The sequence below is a fragment of the Molothrus aeneus genome, chromosome 6 (assembly GCF_037042795.1).
Source record: "Molothrus aeneus isolate 106 chromosome 6, BPBGC_Maene_1.0, whole genome shotgun sequence".
Taxonomy (NCBI): Eukaryota; Metazoa; Chordata; class Aves; order Passeriformes; family Icteridae; genus Molothrus; species Molothrus aeneus.
In genome coordinates, this window is record NC_089651.1 from 50,643,107 (window position 1) to 50,662,057 (window position 18,951).

General features: G+C 45.3%; 1 protein-coding gene across 1 annotated transcript in view; it reads right to left on the reverse strand.

Annotated features, from left to right (window-relative positions):
- Positions 1 to 18,498, reverse strand: part of CCDC85C (coiled-coil domain containing 85C) — a 107,551-nt gene extending 89,053 nt beyond the window's left edge. Inside the window, exon 1 of the mRNA XM_066552915.1 lies at positions 17,600 to 18,498. Coding sequence (XP_066409012.1) covers positions 17,600 to 18,311 — 712 coding nt within the window. The 5' untranslated portion in view covers positions 18,312 to 18,498. The remainder of the gene's footprint in view (positions 1 to 17,599) is intronic.
- Between the last annotated feature and the right edge of the window lie 453 nt (positions 18,499 to 18,951).

The window sequence follows — 18,951 nt, forward strand, 5'->3', positions numbered from 1 at the left end:
CCCAGGTCCCCCAAAGTCCCTCTCAGCAGGGCTGGATCAGAACCAGCCCCAGGTCCCCCAAAGTCCCTCTCTCGCTGTCTGCAGTCCCTGCAGCACCCTGGGCCTGAGCAGGCCTCAGGCTGCATCAGCATCCCTGCCTTCAATGCCTGGAATTAGACTCTGCAGATTAGGCAACGTGCTGAGGCTTATCTGTGGGTCTAATCACTAATAAAGTTGCAACCTGGTGCATTTGCAGCGTATTAGGTCTCGCTCAACCACACGGACTCTGGAGGTCATCTGCCTGCCCCAGTCGCCGCCAGGTTTGATGCAGCGGGTCCCGGTGGGTCCCTCGGAGTGGCCACCACCACCACCACCACCAGCAATCCAATCCAATCCAATGCAATCCAATTAGGGGCACAATGGTCCCAGCCCGGAGAGGCTCCCGGGCCCCCAAACCCTCCCGCCCCGGCGCCCTCCGCACAATGCCGGCTTTTGTCTCAGCCCCGCCATTGTTCGGGATTCTCTCGCATCCCTGGACACGGGATAAAGAGCCGTGCTCCGAGAGATGTTTATGAATGAGGTCTCAGAGCACAGGGGTGCAGCAACACAGGGCTTGACCATGGACAAAAAGGGTCATGGTTTCTAAAAGGCACGTTGAAGAGAAATCATTAAAGATGCAATATGCAATAGCCAGGAATGAAAAGTTGCAGGCAAACAGAAAATAAGCCGTGAAGGTCCAGTCCTTTCAAAGCCAAGGAAAGTTTTGCCACAGACCTCAGTGTAGTTCAAGGTGTCTCACAAAATATCTACACAAAATAAAATACCCAGCAGACCCCATTGCTTTAGGGCATGGTTTTGAAAAGATTTTACATTGTGTTGATTTCCAAAGCAGGAAAAAAATTATTTTGATTTCATGTTTTCTAATTAAAAATGTAGCAGATAATGGCAGTAAACAGTAAAATATGGGCCAAAGAAACTAGGCGAAAAATATCAGCTAATAAAAATCTAAATCATCCTTCTAGTGTCAGAGAAAATATTGTGATCTTGAGCTGGTGTAATGAATATGTTACACTAAATTCATCAAGAGGAAAGACCTACGCCTCTTTGAAACCTGTAGGAGTTACAAGGGTCTTCACAATTAACAATATATAAGACCAGGTCAGTTCTGCAGCACAAATCTGTGAGACTTCAGGCAAAGTTGAGCAAAACTTCTCACACACCTTCAGCACGACAGCTCCATGAGTCCTGCTAACAGCCAAAACCCACCTTCCCTCACATTCAGACCTACCAGAGACAAAGCCACCTCAAACCCCCCATCCATCACACAGGAAAGTGCCTCTTTGTGAGTCTCTGCTGAGCAGAGGAAGATAGTAATATTGTGAAACCTTTCTGAACTTTAAAGAGTAGAGGCAGACATGTAATTGCATTCAATGAAACATTATATGGTAATAAGCAGCAATGGAATAGCCAGGTATAAATCTCCCATTCAGTAGAGTGTCAGATGTATAAATCTATTTACCAAGCATTACTCTGTAGCTCCTACCATAATAAATCTTCAGGAGAATGCCTTGTGCACCACTAACAGAGCAGGAGTTTGGAAAAACAGGCAGACTGTTCTTCATAAGGAGTACTGATAACCAGCCAACCTGCTTGTTATAAAGATTATATTAATTGTGCTCTACTTATTTGGTGTGCTTGTTTGGGTGCTTGGGAGGCTAAGTCGATTTATTTAGTTTTTTTAATACAAGAACATCAATACACATAGACTGTAGTAAGTCAAGGGGTACAAACCAAAAAAAGGGGTACTAAGACAAAATCCAGAGCTAATGTCCACTCACTGAAAGAACCACAAAGGCTCTTTTGATTTTAGAAGATATATCACACTGCAATTCATAGGATAATGGAATCATCAAATCATTTTAGTTGGAAAAGATCCTTGAATACCATCGAGTCCAACCATTAACCCAGTACTACCAAGTCCACAACTAAACCATGTCCCACAGTGCCACATCCACACATCTTTTAAATTCCTCCAGGGATGCTGCCTCCACCACTTCCCTGAGCAGCCTGTTCCAATGCCTGACAATGCTTTTGCTGAAGAAATTTTTCCTAATACCAAACTCAACCTCTCCTGGTGCAACTTGAGCTAATTTCCTCTTTTCCTATTGCTTGTTATCTGGGAGAAGTGACCAGCCTTCACCTTGTTCCAACCTCCTTTCAGATAGCTGTAGAGAGCAGGAAGGGGCTGAGCCTCCTTTTCCCCACGTCCCTCAACTACTCCTCATCAGACTGAGTGGTGTTCTGGCCTAGTTTCTGCTCAATGTAAATGTTTTATGTAGGTTAATCCCAGATAAATAACTGTTTTCTTGCATTATCTAGATCTTCCACTACACATTATGGGATGTATTAGAAAGATTAAGCACTGCACAGTCAACTAGAGGCTCCCTACAGGATCCTCCTGCCCCCAGCTCTGCAAGGATGCCACATCACACACTGAAATAGCCCATGTATCTGCCTGACTTGCCAAAACCTCTTGCTAATCACCTGAGGTTTCTATTTGTAGCCATGTGCAAACAGCTTCAGGAAAGCTTTTGTTCTGTGCTGAAGAGCTAAGGCTAAGCTGCGTTCCAGAAGTAACCAGATAAGGAAAAAGTCACATGCCAATATAGCATTTCATATACCAGAATCAGACAGAAATCCAGTCATAAGGAAGAGGCAACTCCTTTAATGGCACTTGTTTCAGTGATACACAGGTCTGAAGTGCAGCAACACACTGAACACAGTTTCACAAAACAAAGATATGAACCTGTTTGTCCATGTCTGGAGCAGGTCCAAAAGAGAGATACAGAAATGGTCAGAGGCTTGCATCAGCTCTCCAAGAGGAAAAGCTGGGAGAGTTGGGTTTCTTTAGCCTGGAGAAGAAAAGGCTCCTGGGAGACCTCAGTGTGGCCTTCAGTACTCAAAGAGAAGTTATAAGATAGATGGGGACAAAATCTTTATTAGGGCCTTTTTGGATACAACAGGGGTAATGGTCATAAACTAAGAGGGTAGATTTAGATTAAATCTAAGAAGGGCATTATTTACAATGAGGGTGGTAAAACACTGGCACAGGTTGCCCAGAGAGGTGGTGGATGCCCATCCCTTGAAACACTCAAGGTTAGTTTGGATGGAGCTCTGAGAAACCTGATCAGGTTGAAGTTGTCCCTGCTCATTGCAGGGGGGTTGGACTGGGTGATCTCTAAAGGCCCCTTCCAACCAGACTATTTTATCATTCTATCAGACCAGAAATGCTGCTAATTCTAACAACCACATCATGAAGATCACCATCTCCACATCTAGAACTCTACAGACTCTTTGCTGGGATCTTCACTGGTCTCCAGTCCATGAAGAAGCTGTGAGATTTGGAAGCAGTTTTTCAGGTTAGGGATGTGAAAGCACTGTGTGAAATGTCTGCTTGCATATGCTTATCCTACAGCTAAAGAGGGACTTATCCTTCTAGAACTGTCTTTACAGCATGTGTCACCAAACACTAAATTCACACCCAAAATATTTATAAAATTTATCTACAATCCACACAGTGCTCATGTTGTAGAATATCCCACAACGTAAATCTGTAGAAATAATGCCGACATTCTGGGATGAACATCTGAGAAAGCTGCTAAGGAAAAAGATCTGTGTGTGCCCACTGCAGTGTCTGATCCCACCTACTTTGCAAGGCGTTTTTCACAGGCATCACTCTCACTGCCCTTTGACATCGGCAATTATCTGCTCCCAATCCTCCTGACCTCACATTCCTTACCCACCTGCAACTCCCACGTAAAGATAACAGAAGTCTGCATTCACATTAACTAAGTCTCTTTGTTCTGGGCAAGGAAACAATATTCATAATGCCCAATCTGATTTCATTCCAGCAGAGGATTAATTTCAATCTCTGCTGCTGTAGAACAAGACGGCAAGCACGAAATTATCATCAAATAATTACAATGCTTTACACTTTACAAAGGACACTCAGAGGTTTGCAAAAAAACTCAACCTTTTTTCTGGAATGAATCTGCAGTAAATTTCTGAGCATGCGTCAGACACACTTAGGAAGCCTAGCAAGTCCTGCAGATAAGGCCCAGGACTGAGGGTCAGCAGACGAAAGCTCTGCTGCATGTTCTTTGCATACTTAGGCTAGTCAACATCCAAACTGTAAAAAAGGGGAATAACGCTTCTTCTCAGGCTTATAAATATGCTATGAGGCCAAACTCATTAGCGTTTACAAAGCACTCCTAGACTCCTTGTCTGGAAGGAGTTATACAACCATAAAGTATTATTCATGCTGTTCTAAGGCAGAAAAGTAGGTATTACTGCAAATCCAGCAGTAGCTCTTCATGCACCATTAAGGTTTACCACACTGTCTTAATCTACTCATCAGCACTTCAGAACCCAGATCTGTCATTCGAAACATCCAGATCAGAATTCATCACTGAATAACCAACTGGGTCAACGACATACAGCACAGGACACACACACCCTTTTTAACCCACATCACACATCTACAGCTGAACCATTTGTATTTTCAAAACCTCAACATTATTGGTTTTCCTGCCATATTGCATTATGTCTACTCAGGATTTTAACAAGTTCAAAACTCAGATTCTAGATCTGTTGGCACATTTTTAAAAAGCTGATATGGGAAGGAGTGCAAAGTTCAGGTCCACACCTCTTCCAGCATTTATCAAGGAAACTGGTTCCTTCAGGCAACTTTTTCTGCCCATTATTATTCTGAGATCTCCTTTGCTTGTAATTCTGAAAATGTATTCATAACTAGTGGTACACTTGCTTTTGACTTGCTGATCAAAATACAATCTTTATAGCTCCAGGCACCATCATCAATGCTGAGCTGGAGGGAGTTCAATCCAGTTCAACAAAATCAGCTGTTAAAAATAACAGCTAGCTCCCAAACCACATCTTTGCAGTGATTTACTCCATCCCCTCATTCAGATGCTGCCACATCCCTTTGTGGTGGTCTCCAACCCCATCTTGAGCTAGGCAGGCAGCTCTTGCTGCCCACTCACACACTGAGAACATCTTCTCCCCCCAGCACAGCACAAGGGCTGCATTAGACCTTCATCTGAGCTTGATGAAAGTTCTGCCCCCAGCTGCCCTCTTGCTCCCTACCCTCCCACAGCAGCACCTCCGTGGGTCCCCATGCCAGGACACACACTCCATGCAGCCCAGCCCTTCCCTCCAGCTCTACAGATGTTGTTTTCCTCAGAAGAAACCTGTTCCTTTGTGCATGACACAGTTTTGGTTTAAATTCACACATGAAATCTCTCCTGCGAAAAAAAAATATTAAATTCAACCTTGAACATAACAGAGTCAGGGAGTTTTACTCTTTATACAGCATTCCTTTTACAGGGGCAGTTCCAAGGCTGTCCCCAAAATATTATCTTTCCTTCACTTAACCCTGCCAACTAGAAGAAAAATTTTAAAAGGACAGCACCGTAATTTTTATCCAAATAAGGCAGAATGAAGCACAGGAGAGCAGATGTTCCATTGAAAACCTTCTCTGTCCAACCTGGCCAAGATGAAAACATGAAGAAAATAAAAATAGAGGCCTTTCCAACAACTGCATCAGCTGCTGTTTACACAATCCATTCCTCATCTTGCAGGTCTCTGAGCAAACTTGTCTCCAGAGCTGTAGGATCAGAAAACTTGGTTGACCTATGTTGCTATGGACAGAGGGCATTTACAGCTCTGGAGCAATGCTTTCTCAAGAACACAGCCCCATGGCCAAGAAAATCATCTAGTCACCTCAACCACTTCAAGAATAAAGCCTGCATCACTCTCAGAATACTCAATACTCTGAAAATGCTGAGCACCTGTGCTTTGAACAGAAGATGCCCTTCAATATCCCTGGTGGACCCACAAAGACAAACATGCTCTGGATCACTTGTCACTGTGAGAGCTCTGGACCTGCTGCTACAGAGCCAAAGCAGGACTGTGACCTGCACATGCCACCTCTACCAACACTCCTGCCCTGGGCTCTCACTTGTGTTAGGCAGCAGATGCTACTGAGATAAAAAATGCTCCCTTATTTCTTGGGAAAAAAAACTAAATAACACAACAACAAAACACACAGAAGTGGATAAAAACATAGCTTTACTTTTAAGCACAGATTAAACAACATTGATGTTTAGAGGGTTGTGTTTTTAAAGAACAAATTTCCAGAGGAAGTTAATTATGTTCCTAGAGTTAAAAAAAGGATTTGTGTGATCCAGTTTCTCTTCCTTAGTATGCTGCAAGTGAGGGATGGGACTGAATACACTTTACTTAACCCCATGGGATCTACACCCATCATTTTGAAAATTAGAGAGCATTCACTTCAGATGATCCTTTCTCTTCCCCTCTGTGCTGTTTAGCGTAACATAGAGAAAATAATTAGTGTATAAGGCAAACAACAAATAGGAACAAAATTAGTCCTTTCAAACTGAGATGTTGTTTAACTTAACTAATTGAAAAGAGAGAAAGCAAAATTGTGTGGCTAGTGGCAAAGTCATAAAGTGTCACTTTTCTGAGGTTCATACCCCAGTAATCATCTTTTATACAAAGAACAGTGACTCATAAACCTGGTTTTTCATAAAAAATTTGCACAAAAAAGTCTGAAATAAAAGATTTCCCCTCCCCTTTTTTTTCTTGGTCAACTAGAAGCTGAAGCATGGTCTTTATGAGCTGTGGGAGTGGAAAGTCATTAGAGCTTCAATTCCAAATGAAAATTAAGGCTTTTAACTTCCCATACTACTCATACTGACAACCTTTCATACATAATTGCCTAGGAAGAGTTACTGTGGTCTTGTCACCCTCCTAAGGCATCAGTGATACGCTGACAAATAGATCCTCCCTCCCAATTCCACCACGCAAATGGAAATAAAAGCCCATGTGGTTAAGAAACTCTGAGTTCACACCCAAGAATGACTTTGATGACTTTTCAGTCAGGACTCATTAGGAGTTACCAAATTACCAGCATCAGAAATAAAGCAATCAAGGGATCAGGTAAGAATTTAACTGGAAAGAGGAAGAGTGCCTTCAGCAATTACAGCAAAGACACCAGTGCATTGCAGTGACAAGTAGGACCCTTCTACTTCACAGCTGTGATTCTTCACCTCAGTCAACACTGTACTAGGCTGACAGATAAACATTTTAAATACACATATATAGCATGATATTCAACTGGGCAACATAGATGGGACAAGCTGAAATAACAACAAATGCTGTGTCCACTCTCTGAAAGGTATCAAGGTAACCTGTCACTGTGACTGCACCAGCAGCATCTTTCTGCACTTTCTGTGTTTGTGGAGAGGCAAACCCTGCTTTTCATCTAATTTTTCTCATCTCTCATTTGAGGGAATTATTATTTGACAAGTTTCTGGTTTTTTATGGTGGTGAGAGACTGACCACACTTCATCATCCTGTGGTTCCAAGAAGTATATACAATACAGAGGGAGGCAACCCAATGTGTAAAGTGCTTTTATCCCAGTAAAACTGAAACAGGATTTGAAGCAGCTCCAAAACTGGGAATTAGAAATGTGTGGAGTTACTCTAAAGATGTATCCTTGCTAGTTCAGTATAACTCAAAACCTGTTTGTTATCACTGGTATCATAGCAATGGTCAGAGGCCCCATTTGAGGTAAGGGTCTAATTCTGTTGAGCACCACAATAAACTTGGGGAAGACAAAGGAAATATATTATCCTGGTTGTATAAAAGGAGAACCACAAATCACATAAGTTAGCTAAAAGACTACACCAGAAAGCCACGTAACAATGAGACAGCACTCCAAACTTGCAGAACCATCCATCCTTTTGTTATTTTAAAGCTTACATCTAAAACAATAGAGTCTTAACTGATGTCATAAAAAGAGGACTGCATTCTGTTACAAGAGATCAGGAGACAAGCATGGGAGGGACTTTCAGCTAAATTGCTCAGGATCCAGGAAGCAAAGAGCTGCACCAAAACTCGAAAAGAACAACTTTCAGAAGATGGTTGAACACAGTCACACACGTGCAGCTACACCCACATGGCCTGGAGGACAGAGCTGCAGAAACCATTATTGCTCCTGAGGTGGAAACTGCAGCCACTCCGGAAGAGAAGATCTCCACAAACAAGGCATATATTATCATGCTTCAAGACATCAAAGAGGAACAAACACATAGGCTTTAAAAATTGATTCCTATTTTTAAAAGGTGTTAAAAGGAAAAGGAAAACCCTCTAAATGTTGGCAGAACTGAAAGATGGAAAGGCTGCTGCACTGACTGAAATACTCAGCTGGCTTGTAGCCTCAAAAATAAACCTCACAGAGAAATGAATAAATAACTGAAATAAAGCAAGCAAGTGCAGAGGTATTTGTAACAGCAAAGGACAGTTTGTATCAGCAGTTTGACCAGGAGTGAATGATTGACTCACTCCCATGCTGGGTTTCAGCTGCAATCCGGAAAATGAACAAGGGAACATTTTATCAGGTTTTCACAATGTGCCATCCCTGTGCAATGCATGAACCGCTGGTGAAGATCATATAACCCGTAACTATGTATCACATTCAACTGCAAACAAGCTTTTAACTCACTGGAAAGGGATTAAAAGCTCCGTAGATCCAAAGCATAGATCAAAGTTATATTCAGCTGCTGGGAAATAGATAAATATGAGACTGCAAATCCCAGTAAGGGAGATAAGAAAAGGAAACCAAGAAGACAAAAGAATACTGGGCATCACAATAGCCCTTTAAGATTGTACATTAAAATAAGACTTTCTTAAAACCTTTGTTATGAGCTGGAAAAGATTCAGCATCAACCAAAATTAGTTATTTTTAATTACTGATACTCCATTAGCATCTGATGATATTACTCTACTCCATAAAAGTAGACTTTTATGTAGACTGTCCTGGAACCTATTCTATTAGATCCGATTAAAAAGAAAAATGAGGGGGAAACAGTGAAAACAGCAACATGAAAATGGTAAATTCCTGTAAGTATATAACCAGCAGTAGTCCTCTGGCAACACAAAAATCAAGCAGAACATTGCCTAAACAGGACAGATTACTTCCCTTGTTGGAGATTAAAGACACTCTGGATTTCCTTTGAAAAAAATACCAAAGCAAGTGTAAAGGGTCCAAGTCTCAATTTCATTCAAGTCCAACAGTGTCCCACAGTAACTTCACTGGCCACTGAGATGTACCACAGCACTGAACAGCCCATGGCCTCATAAAAAGTCACAGCCAGGAGCAGAGTGTCACAGAAGTGGCATTTAAAGGACAAGGCATCATCAATAGGTGTCATAGAGTGAGAGAAATGTACCTTAGCAAGTAAAAAACTGCAGATGAAAGATAGATGCCAGTCCTCCAGAGACTGCTTAGCACTTAATCAAAAGTCAGAAACCAGGAATCTTGCATTTGTGATGCACAGCAACCTGTCTTCAGATGATCCAGAGATGATGGAAGATGTGGGGAAGAACAAACAAAATCTAGTCAGTCCCACTAGATCAGAGACTGACAGCAAGCCTCTTCCTGCTATTTCCATAGAAATATTACACTTTGGGGACTGGAAATGCTGTCTTTTCTCTTCTTTTCTAAAACAATGGTTTGGTTTTGCTGCTCTACTTTGAGTAGTCCTTTTGCCTGCTCCTTTCCTCTTCATGGATCTTCTACAGCACAAGGACAGAGAGGCAGCCAGGGGGTTCTCATTCCCCTGGGAACGCAGGGACAGATCAGACACAGCCATCAAACCCCCAGGCATAGTCACCCCTGGAGATGGTTTGATCTCACTATCCTGGAGATGGTTTGAAAGAGCAGCTAAGTATTTCCTCTTGCTTCCCAGCCTAGGCCCTACCCCATCCATTTGCTCCACACACTTCATCTCTCACTTCACACAGACATTCCAGTGCAGCTGACCTTCCTGTGCATGAATGAAACCCCAGCAGCAGAGGAGTTTGGGCTGAAATGGGGGAAAAGGCAGCAGCATGCAGTCCTGAGTGTCACTGCACTGAGCTCAGGGATGGAGCAAAGTCTGAAGGGCTTTTCAGAGCACTCCAGCTTTGATTGAACTAATTCTGCCAGCAAGCCAGCATTGACACAACCACAGCAGACAGCTAGCGTGTCACCCTGCCACTGCAGCGTGCAGCTGGCCACAGCCCTGCTGCCACAAGCCCGACACTCACCCACAGTGCTCCCTCTGCTGCAGACAGCCCTCCCACCCCGGGCAAACAGGAGACATCCCATCCTACAAGCCCTAGGAGGGCCCCAGCAGACAATGAGATAACTCACATCAGATTTAGGATTGCTTCAATCTCACGGCAAGATCCGTGAAGTCTCAAAGCCAGTCAAAACTAACCTGTGATCTACTTCACAAGGACTTTAGGTCACAAAGACCCTTTACAGAAGAGGCTCTGAGCAAGTGAACCTTGCTTGGCATCACCATCTTGGAGGCATAAGTCAGAACAAGCAATGAGTTCCCTGAGAGAAGCAAGATAGCAAGACAAGAAACAATTTAAGGGAAGGAAGACTATATACACCTGTATGTACAGGGGCTAAAGTAACCTGGCATATATGGTCTTGACCTAGACATGAGTCACTAGAAAAGTGTTCAAAATAACCTGCCCAGCAGCCTTCAATTGCCATGGTGATAAATGTTTCCTAATGCCTAAGAGCAGCTGAGTCCTGAACCCCATGCACCTTGTTCACTAACAAAAGCTTTCATTATACTGAAAAAAAAAAAAATCACGACCAAATTGTGGCCAATTTTAAGCCCTCCTCAGATCAAGGGCCGATTCACACACCCCGGTTTCAATGGGGAGCACTGTGCCCACATCACTGCTAATTCAGGAGATGGAGCTGGCTTGCTTTTTGCTTCACAATTCAGTAGGCAAGGGGAAGATAGATTCTCTGAGACAGTGTTACTTTTTCTGCCAGGAGTTATCTATTTGCAGAAGTGGGTCAACTTTCTCTTGGTGGACATGTTCGTGTGCGAGTGCCTCGCAGCGCCGCTCTGCCCGCCCCGCGCGCACAGGAACCTCTGCACATAACTATTTATGGCAGCCAAGTGTTTCATGAATTGCAGCAAGTTAACCACAAGGGGATGATGACATTTGGCGACAGGGCAGGATGAATTCTGGCTGGCAGACAAAAAATCAGGTTAAAAATACAGAATGCAGAAGCAAACCCAGCCAGTTGCAGCTAATTCGCAGGAAAACTGGATGTGCAGCCTCCAAACCTTCCCTGTTCCAGGAGAGCAGTGCTGTGTGTTTTGCAGTGGGATGCATTAAGGCCTGTGTGTGAGTGTGGAAAGAACATCAGCCTTCTGGGTTCAAGCATTTTAGCTGAATTTTAAATGGGCTTAGATGTTTCTCATTAGCCTCACTCCACACCTGATGTATACCAGATGTTTTTGCCAGTTTAAGCACCTCACCCCATCTCACCTACCATCAGCTGTTGAACACTTTTCTGTTTCCAGAGCATCTCCAAAGGACAGCCCAGTACAGAAGGATGCTGCAAGGGCAGTCTGGAGGGACAATGTCAGCAGACCCTGCCATGGAAATGTCTGTGTGAGATGCAAGCAAGGCCACAGCCATGCTGTGGGGCAGATAAAAAGCCCAATGCCTCCCAGGGCAGGCCCCCAGCATCCCCAAGGCTGCATGGATGCAGGCACCCTTGTCCCCACAGAGTATTAACCCTTCAGCTTTCAGATGCAATGCTTTTGTCAGTGTTGGTATTCGTGCCTCTCCTCTCCACACACACATCAGGTGTAACACCTGCCAGGGCTGCATTTTGGGTTCCCATGCCTGCCACTTCATTAGATCACCATTTAATTCAATCCTCAGCTTTATTTGATGAAATGTCTCCAGAGTACCAAATCATTTACATGTAACCAGCACAGGCTACTTCCCTTATTCTGACTGCTTTCAATGAGAGTAAGTGGATAATTCCATCAAAGGCCCATAGAAAATTGTCTTTTAATCAATACAAGGTTTTTTCCTTCAACAGGACAGCTGAGAATAAGATATCTCTATATAATACGCAAGAGGAAAACAAAATTAGAACACATTACCATGGAGAATATATTTCCAGATATGGCCCAATTTTAATTTAAGCATCCTGAGCCTTGTTTTCAGGGACACCAGCTACCCTGAGGTTTGGGAGCCAAGCAGGCTGCCACACAGGCAGTGCCCCAGCAAGAAGGCAGGAGTGGACAAGGGCAAAGATGCCTCAAATGAAGCACTCCGTGGAAGTCCTTTGAATGAGTGGCCAGTGACTACTGGCTACAAGAAACTCAAGCTGTACCCTTCATATCTGAGACCTCAGCACTGATAAGCCAAATAGCAGAGCCCATTGAACTTACAGCAGAGATGGAAACAGGTGTTTCTCCAGAGGTCTTACCCCTATCTAGTGTACCACCCCAGAGCTGATTTCCTGTCTTAATCACAAGAAGTCTGTCTGTAACAGCCTACAGCACCAAAAATACCAACACGTTAAAAACGGCAGTATTAAAAAAACAACATTAAAACCATTTTCATAGGATGAAAAGTGCTCTTGATATAAGAAAGAAAATAATTGGTCAAGTAACCAAACCTGTGCTTAAGCTTGGCAGGAGCCACTGAGCTCTGAGAGGTCTCCAGCACAGAGAGCAGGACTTTCTCTGACCAGTGAGGGACTGTGAGGGGGTGGTATCTGAATGCTGCTGAGAAAGGCAATTTCCTCTCTTTCACCAGAGCTAGGACAGGAGCACTGCAAAAGTGGACAATGGTCACCACAAGACCTGGAACAGGGCTAATCTCATCTGGCTTTAGATGGCTGCATTTGAATGAGCTGACCAGGCATCAGCAGAGGGAAAGAGCACAACCAGCACACAATTCTGCTCTCTTTGATGCAGACACAGTTCACATAAATCATCACACCAAAGTGCCTCTCTCCATGTGGCCAATAAAGGATGTCCAAGGGAATGCAGATGTTAAAGCCTATATTGGAGATATCTCAAATTAAATGGGATGAATCTCATCTTTCGCTTCTGCCCCTGCATATTCTCGTCTCAAAGGCCTCATTAATATGCCATTGTAAATAATAAGTATATTGATTATTAATACACTAATAAAACAAAGTCTTTTGGCCTTAAGGGTGTGCAAAGAAGGGCAGCTGCATTACCAATCAATACCAACCCACAGAGAACAGCCATTTCTCTCTGCCACCATTTTAACTGCAATATATTGTACCCTCTAGGTAAATATGTGGACATCTACAAGTGGGAATCAATACAACTCGAGATCTTCCCACCCCCTCACCCAGAGAGAGCATTCTTCTTTCATGGAGAAGACAGCAACAAGAGGCCATAGATTAATATATCTGCTACAACAGGATATACCCACAGGGCCTCCCTGACCACTTTTCAATTGTTGATGTTTTCAATAATTTACAAAAACAAAACATCAAAATTAACACTTCACCCAACTGGAATAAAGTCAGAGACACTGGAAACCACCCAGTCCATTTTGGGAAACAGTCCATTTGGGAAACACTAGAGCAAACAGTTTCAGTGGAAGGTGAAGTTCTAAGGACAACTTCACTTGATGGGTGTGAAATAAAACTAAAGCCTGAATGCTTTCCCTGCATGCACAGGATTTTGTCCCTGGCACATTGCTAGTTGAGTCTGTATGCCTCCAGGCTGGAAGATGGATGAACAGTTGTCCCAGTGAGATCTAGATAAGGCTAAAACCGGTGGAAGCCCTTGCCCTGGCCTCAGGGAACTCTGAGTCACTCCTCCCAATGCTCCCACATACCTCACAGTCCAGGAGTACATCCTGTGGGAATAAACCTGAGGGGTTTTTCTTCCCCCAGGGCATGTTAATATCAATATCACAAAATGTGCCTGACCTTTTTTTTTTTTTAATTCTCTTTTTCAAACCCAATTCCAAGCAGCTGCTTCAACAGAGCTGTCTAAAGCTGGATGGGCAGAAGGATTGTGTGTGCACACACAGATCCACACCATGCATAAAAAGGAAAGCCAAAGCACTCACAAGTACACAGAGTGACTGCGCCTCAATTTCTGCCCTAGATCTGGGTAGGTTTAGAACTGTGACATATCCTTACAGAGACAACTGTTTCCATCACACAGTTTGGGGGTGCCCCTGTCCCACAGCCCAGGTCCCTGTGCACACAGAGATTAACCATACCTCTCACTTTTCCAACAAGCAGGATTACATGTCTTCTAATATTAGCCATTCTCACACTATGTTATAATTATTATCTTATCTTCCATGAGCGAATAATTAATCATCAGCTTCTGAAAGACAACTTGCAGAAGTAAATAGACTTCAGAAAAGTGAAGCAAAGGTGGACCACCAGTTGGGTTGGGGGTGTTTTTTGCACTTACACCATTTATTCTGAATTCACCTTACAAATCTAGAGTTCATCACCTCACACTGGGGTGGGTCACTGGGGCCAATAAATCAAGCCTGGTTCAACAACTCACTTCCAAGGATCGCTGAACAGAAAATGAGAAACATTTAACCCACATTTGCTCACTAAGATTCTACTAAAAATCTACCTTCCTGTAAGTGTTTTAACAGCCACGATACTCCTGACACCTTTAGAAAAGCACTTAACAAGTGAAGCTCAATGGATACCATTAGCAGGGGCAGTAGAGTTCTGCATTTTCCAGTTCCCAATTTCAGGATTTTCCAGCTTTTCCATAAGCAAAAATACTCCAGCAAGCAGCTCAGAAGTAGCAACCTTGTTCCCACCAGTTGTCCAAAGCTTCTGCTGAGTTCTTACCAGAGATACTAAATTCTGCACTGCATCCCTTTCAGCCACCTCCTCTCCCTAAGAAAGTACACAGGGCTGTACATTTCAGTATCAGCTGAGCTGGCCGGGCAGTCCCTGGTTCACCCTCTGCTTAGTTCTCCAGTGCTTTAAAAACATCAGACAACAGCAAACCAGACTCAAGCTTACAACCCAAAAATGCAAGGCCACGCACTCTCTTTCCTCTGCCTTCCTTCTGTCTTATACCTGAGGAAAATAAAGCGCACCAAGAGGACAGCACAAAAGGGCTGAGACCTCGGCTGCACACAGGGAGGCAGGGACAGGAGCAGGAGACAGGAGCTGGGACAGGAGACACGGCAGGCTGCCCACTGCGGGGCTGCACGGTGACAGCTCCACCGCCCACCTGACTCACTGGAGTGGTTTTTCATGTTCACCTGCTCCTGCCCTGCTCCTCTACGCCCTCACAGGCTTAACAGAATTGTTGCTCGGACCCAGGCAAACACCCCCTCCCAGACTTCTTGCTGTCAGTCAAAAAAAGGGGCCTGATAAGCCCTGCATTTGCATATGTATTGAGAGGCATTTCCAAAGGCCCAGCCAGGGAAATGGCCTTGCTGAATACCGATGCTATCTGAGAATGACAACTATTCAAGTCATTTTACAGCTTCACTACCTAAGTGGAGAGATCAGGCTTGTCTACATCTTTACAAGGATTATTAGCTTTAAAAGTGCCGATCATCTCCGCTGCACCCTCAGAAATGAAGCCGCACTGGTCCACAGGAAAGAGCTTCAATGCTTCCCACAGAGACCACCTTCCACACGCATCCCACAACCAGAAGTCACCAAAACCTAAAGGTTTTAGTGAAATGCTCGAGCCCATACCCATCCTTCCCACAGAGGAAATGAGAAGGGGTGTGCAGAGGCAGGCATGGAAGCACTGTGTGTGTGCAGATGGTCATCCTCCCTTTCCTACCCTTGGCCTACGGTAGGACATGAAACTCGGCTCTCAGCCCCCTCCAAAAGATGCTGCTGGGCACATTCCCACACACAGTGCAATGAGGACCGAGCTCTGAAAGCAGAGGTTTCACTCTTTGTGCTGACAGGGGCGACTTTGAATGCCAGGTGAAGCATCCCACTGTGCCGTCACCCCGGACTGAAGGGACAGCTCTAAGGTATTGGTTATGTTTTGTGTACTCAAGAGCCCTGAGTTAACAGATGAATTCAACTGGCTTTGTCCCGTTCAGCTACCAACACCTAAAAGGGACACGGTCTAAGGTTCCCAAACCAGAGCTGTGAAACCCTCCTGTTCCATAACAGTGACAGCACATTCAATACCTGTCATGTGCTCTTCAAGCCTCTGTGGAGAGCAATGCTTTATGAAAATAAAGTCAAGTCACGTCAAGAGCAGAAGCTATCTGCAGATTTACAAAGCAGATACTTCTGATTTACACAGCTCTACGAGAGAGAGATTAAAAAATTCCACACCAAACACTTAAAGATGTTTGCTGTACCATCTGGTGACTGGATCACCCTTGAAACCAGCAATCCTTGACTACTGGGCAAGGTGGCCAGAACACCTCCAGCCATGAGCTGACACACTGAGGCAGCAGGACTGCAAACAGCACATTCATGGATGAACACTTGTGAAACAAGTTGATTAATCCTCTATGCCCTCAGGTCTCTTGGGACATAAAGACTTGCCACAAATCACCAGAAATAAAAAAAGAACACCAAAAGCTCTGGGAGCTGAAAGCATGGTTATCTGGTAAGCACATCCACTGCTGACATCAATCAGAGCCAACCTCTGGGGCTCCATCCCCCTCTGTGTGCTTAGAGGTGGGAAAAGGACACCCCACAAAGAAAATAGCCCTCTCTCGTGAGAAAAGAGGATTAAGAACATTAAAAGTAGTCTTATATATAAGAAGTTTTTAGATTGCTGCCTGGTTTGATTCCTACTGAATCCTCTTGACCACACATTCTAAAAATCATGTATTTGATCTTGCTAGTTTTAAAAGATTTTTTTTAAAATCTCCATTTTAAAGATATTTCAATATTATGTTAATGCCTGATCACTATTAGACAACAGGAGAAACTTTGCTTGGATATGAGCTGCCAGAGGAGGCTTGGCACGATTTCATTGTGGAGTTTGTTTTTAACTTCAATGACTAGCCTGAACAAAATCGTGAGTACAGCGTCCCTTCGAGAGCAATCTCTTCTCTACAAACAAAACTCCTCTTTCTGAAGTGGAGACAGGGGAAAGCCGAGCTGCCCCTCTCCAAAACTGCTGAGGACTCCACAGCTAGCCTGCTCTGAGAGCCTGTGGAGCTAACAGGTGATGCTCTGTGGGACAAACCTGAACTTTCATCAGATGCCTCCAAAATCTCATCCCATCTTTATCAATCTTATCAAACTACCACACAAACAAGCTAAACATAAACCAAAATATTTAAAGGGGGAGAGAAAGAGGAGGAAGAGTGGGAACACAATCAGTGTTTATTTAACCCTGAAAACTCAGGCTGATTTTTGTCAAAATAGAAACCCAAAACAAACAAAACCAAACACCAACCCTGCTGGAGATAAAAGAGGCTCCAACCCTCAGCCCAGGACATCGATAACACAGTTAACGCGCTGATAACACACACTTCGCACACAGGTGCCCCTCCCCGGCTCCCGGGGCTGCTGTGCCAAAGAGGTCACAAGGATGGACGGGATTGGGAATGGCCAGGACCCCCTTCCCGGAGTCGCTCGCCCACCGCACGGGGGAGCGGGCAGGCCGGGGGTGGCGGCGCGGGGCCAGCGGGGCAGGGAGGGCAGGGCAGGGAGGGCAGGGGCTCGCTCACCATTGAGGCCGTTCGGGATGCTCCGGTGGTGAAGGGGCGCGGACAGGTCATCCATAGACCTCCGCATGGCCCCGGCCTTGCTGTCGCCGGCCTTGTGGTGGTGAAGGTGGTGGTGATGGTGGTCGGGGCTGCCCGCGCTGCCCGTGCTGGAGGTGCTGCTCCCGTCCCCCACGTCCCTGGTGGCCGAGCCGCCGTTCAGGTTGGTCAGGCTGGCCTGGCTGTCGATGGAGCTCCGCGAGCCGGCCCCGCTCCGCTCCTCGTCCAGCATCAGCACCATCTCCTTCAGCTCCACGTTCTCCCGCAGGAGGGTCTCCTGCCTCGCCTCCAGGTCCTTCAGCTTCTGCTGGTACATGCCCACCTCCTTCCACATCACGCTGGCCGTGTGCCTCCCGAAGCGCTGCCATTCCCTTGACAGCTTCTTGCCTTTTTGCCGGTCGTCGTCCAAGAAGCAGCAGAGCTCCCGCAGCTCCTGGTTGTCGTCCTGCAACTTCTGGTTCACCTCCTTCAGCCCGCGGATCTCGTGCAGGTGGAGCTGCAGCCGCCGGTTCACGTCTTTCATCAAGTTGCCGTGTTCCACCATTAAGTTCATCTTTTCATTCTCCACTTTCCTCAGTCTTTTCACCAGCTCTTCCTTGCTCCATCTCAGCATCTCCTCTTCTGTAATTTTGCTCAGGTCTTCTTTAGACCCTTCCATGGAATTTTTTGCCATCATCTCTGCCTAGGCTGCGTTTGCTCTCACAGGATAACAAATGGTTCGGGTTATTCGGATGGTTTTGTTCGCCTGATTTCCTACAACTAAAAATCACTACAGCATCTCGGGGAAGAAATATTATAGTTCTCCGTTGAGCGTTGGACAAGGAAGAAGAGCAACGCCGGACTGGAAATTCTGCTCTCCCATAGACCCCATAATAATAATAATAATAATAATAATAATAATAATAATAATAATAATAATAATAATAATAATAATAATAATAATAATGAAAACACAAACCAAAGAGGGGGGGTGGGGGAATGAAATAAAAAAAGGCGCCCCCTCTGCCCCGGAGGCTGGGGGCGACAGGGAGCCGGGAGCCAAGCGCTGCACTCTCCGAGCGAAGCCTCCGCAGGGATCGGCCAACTTACCCCGGGCAAAACAACTACGCGGCGGCCGCCCCCCCGTTCCCGGGCGCTCCGTCCACTTGTCCTCCCGCCCGCCCGCCGCCCGCCGCCGCCCGCCGGGGCACCGCGCACCGCTGCCCGCCGCGCTCCGCCGCTGAGCCTCCGCAGCCCCGGGGCGACGTGGGGCCGAGCCCGGCGCGGTGGCGGCCGATGCCGGTGCGGCGCTGCCGAGGAGCGGTGGGGGAGCCGGC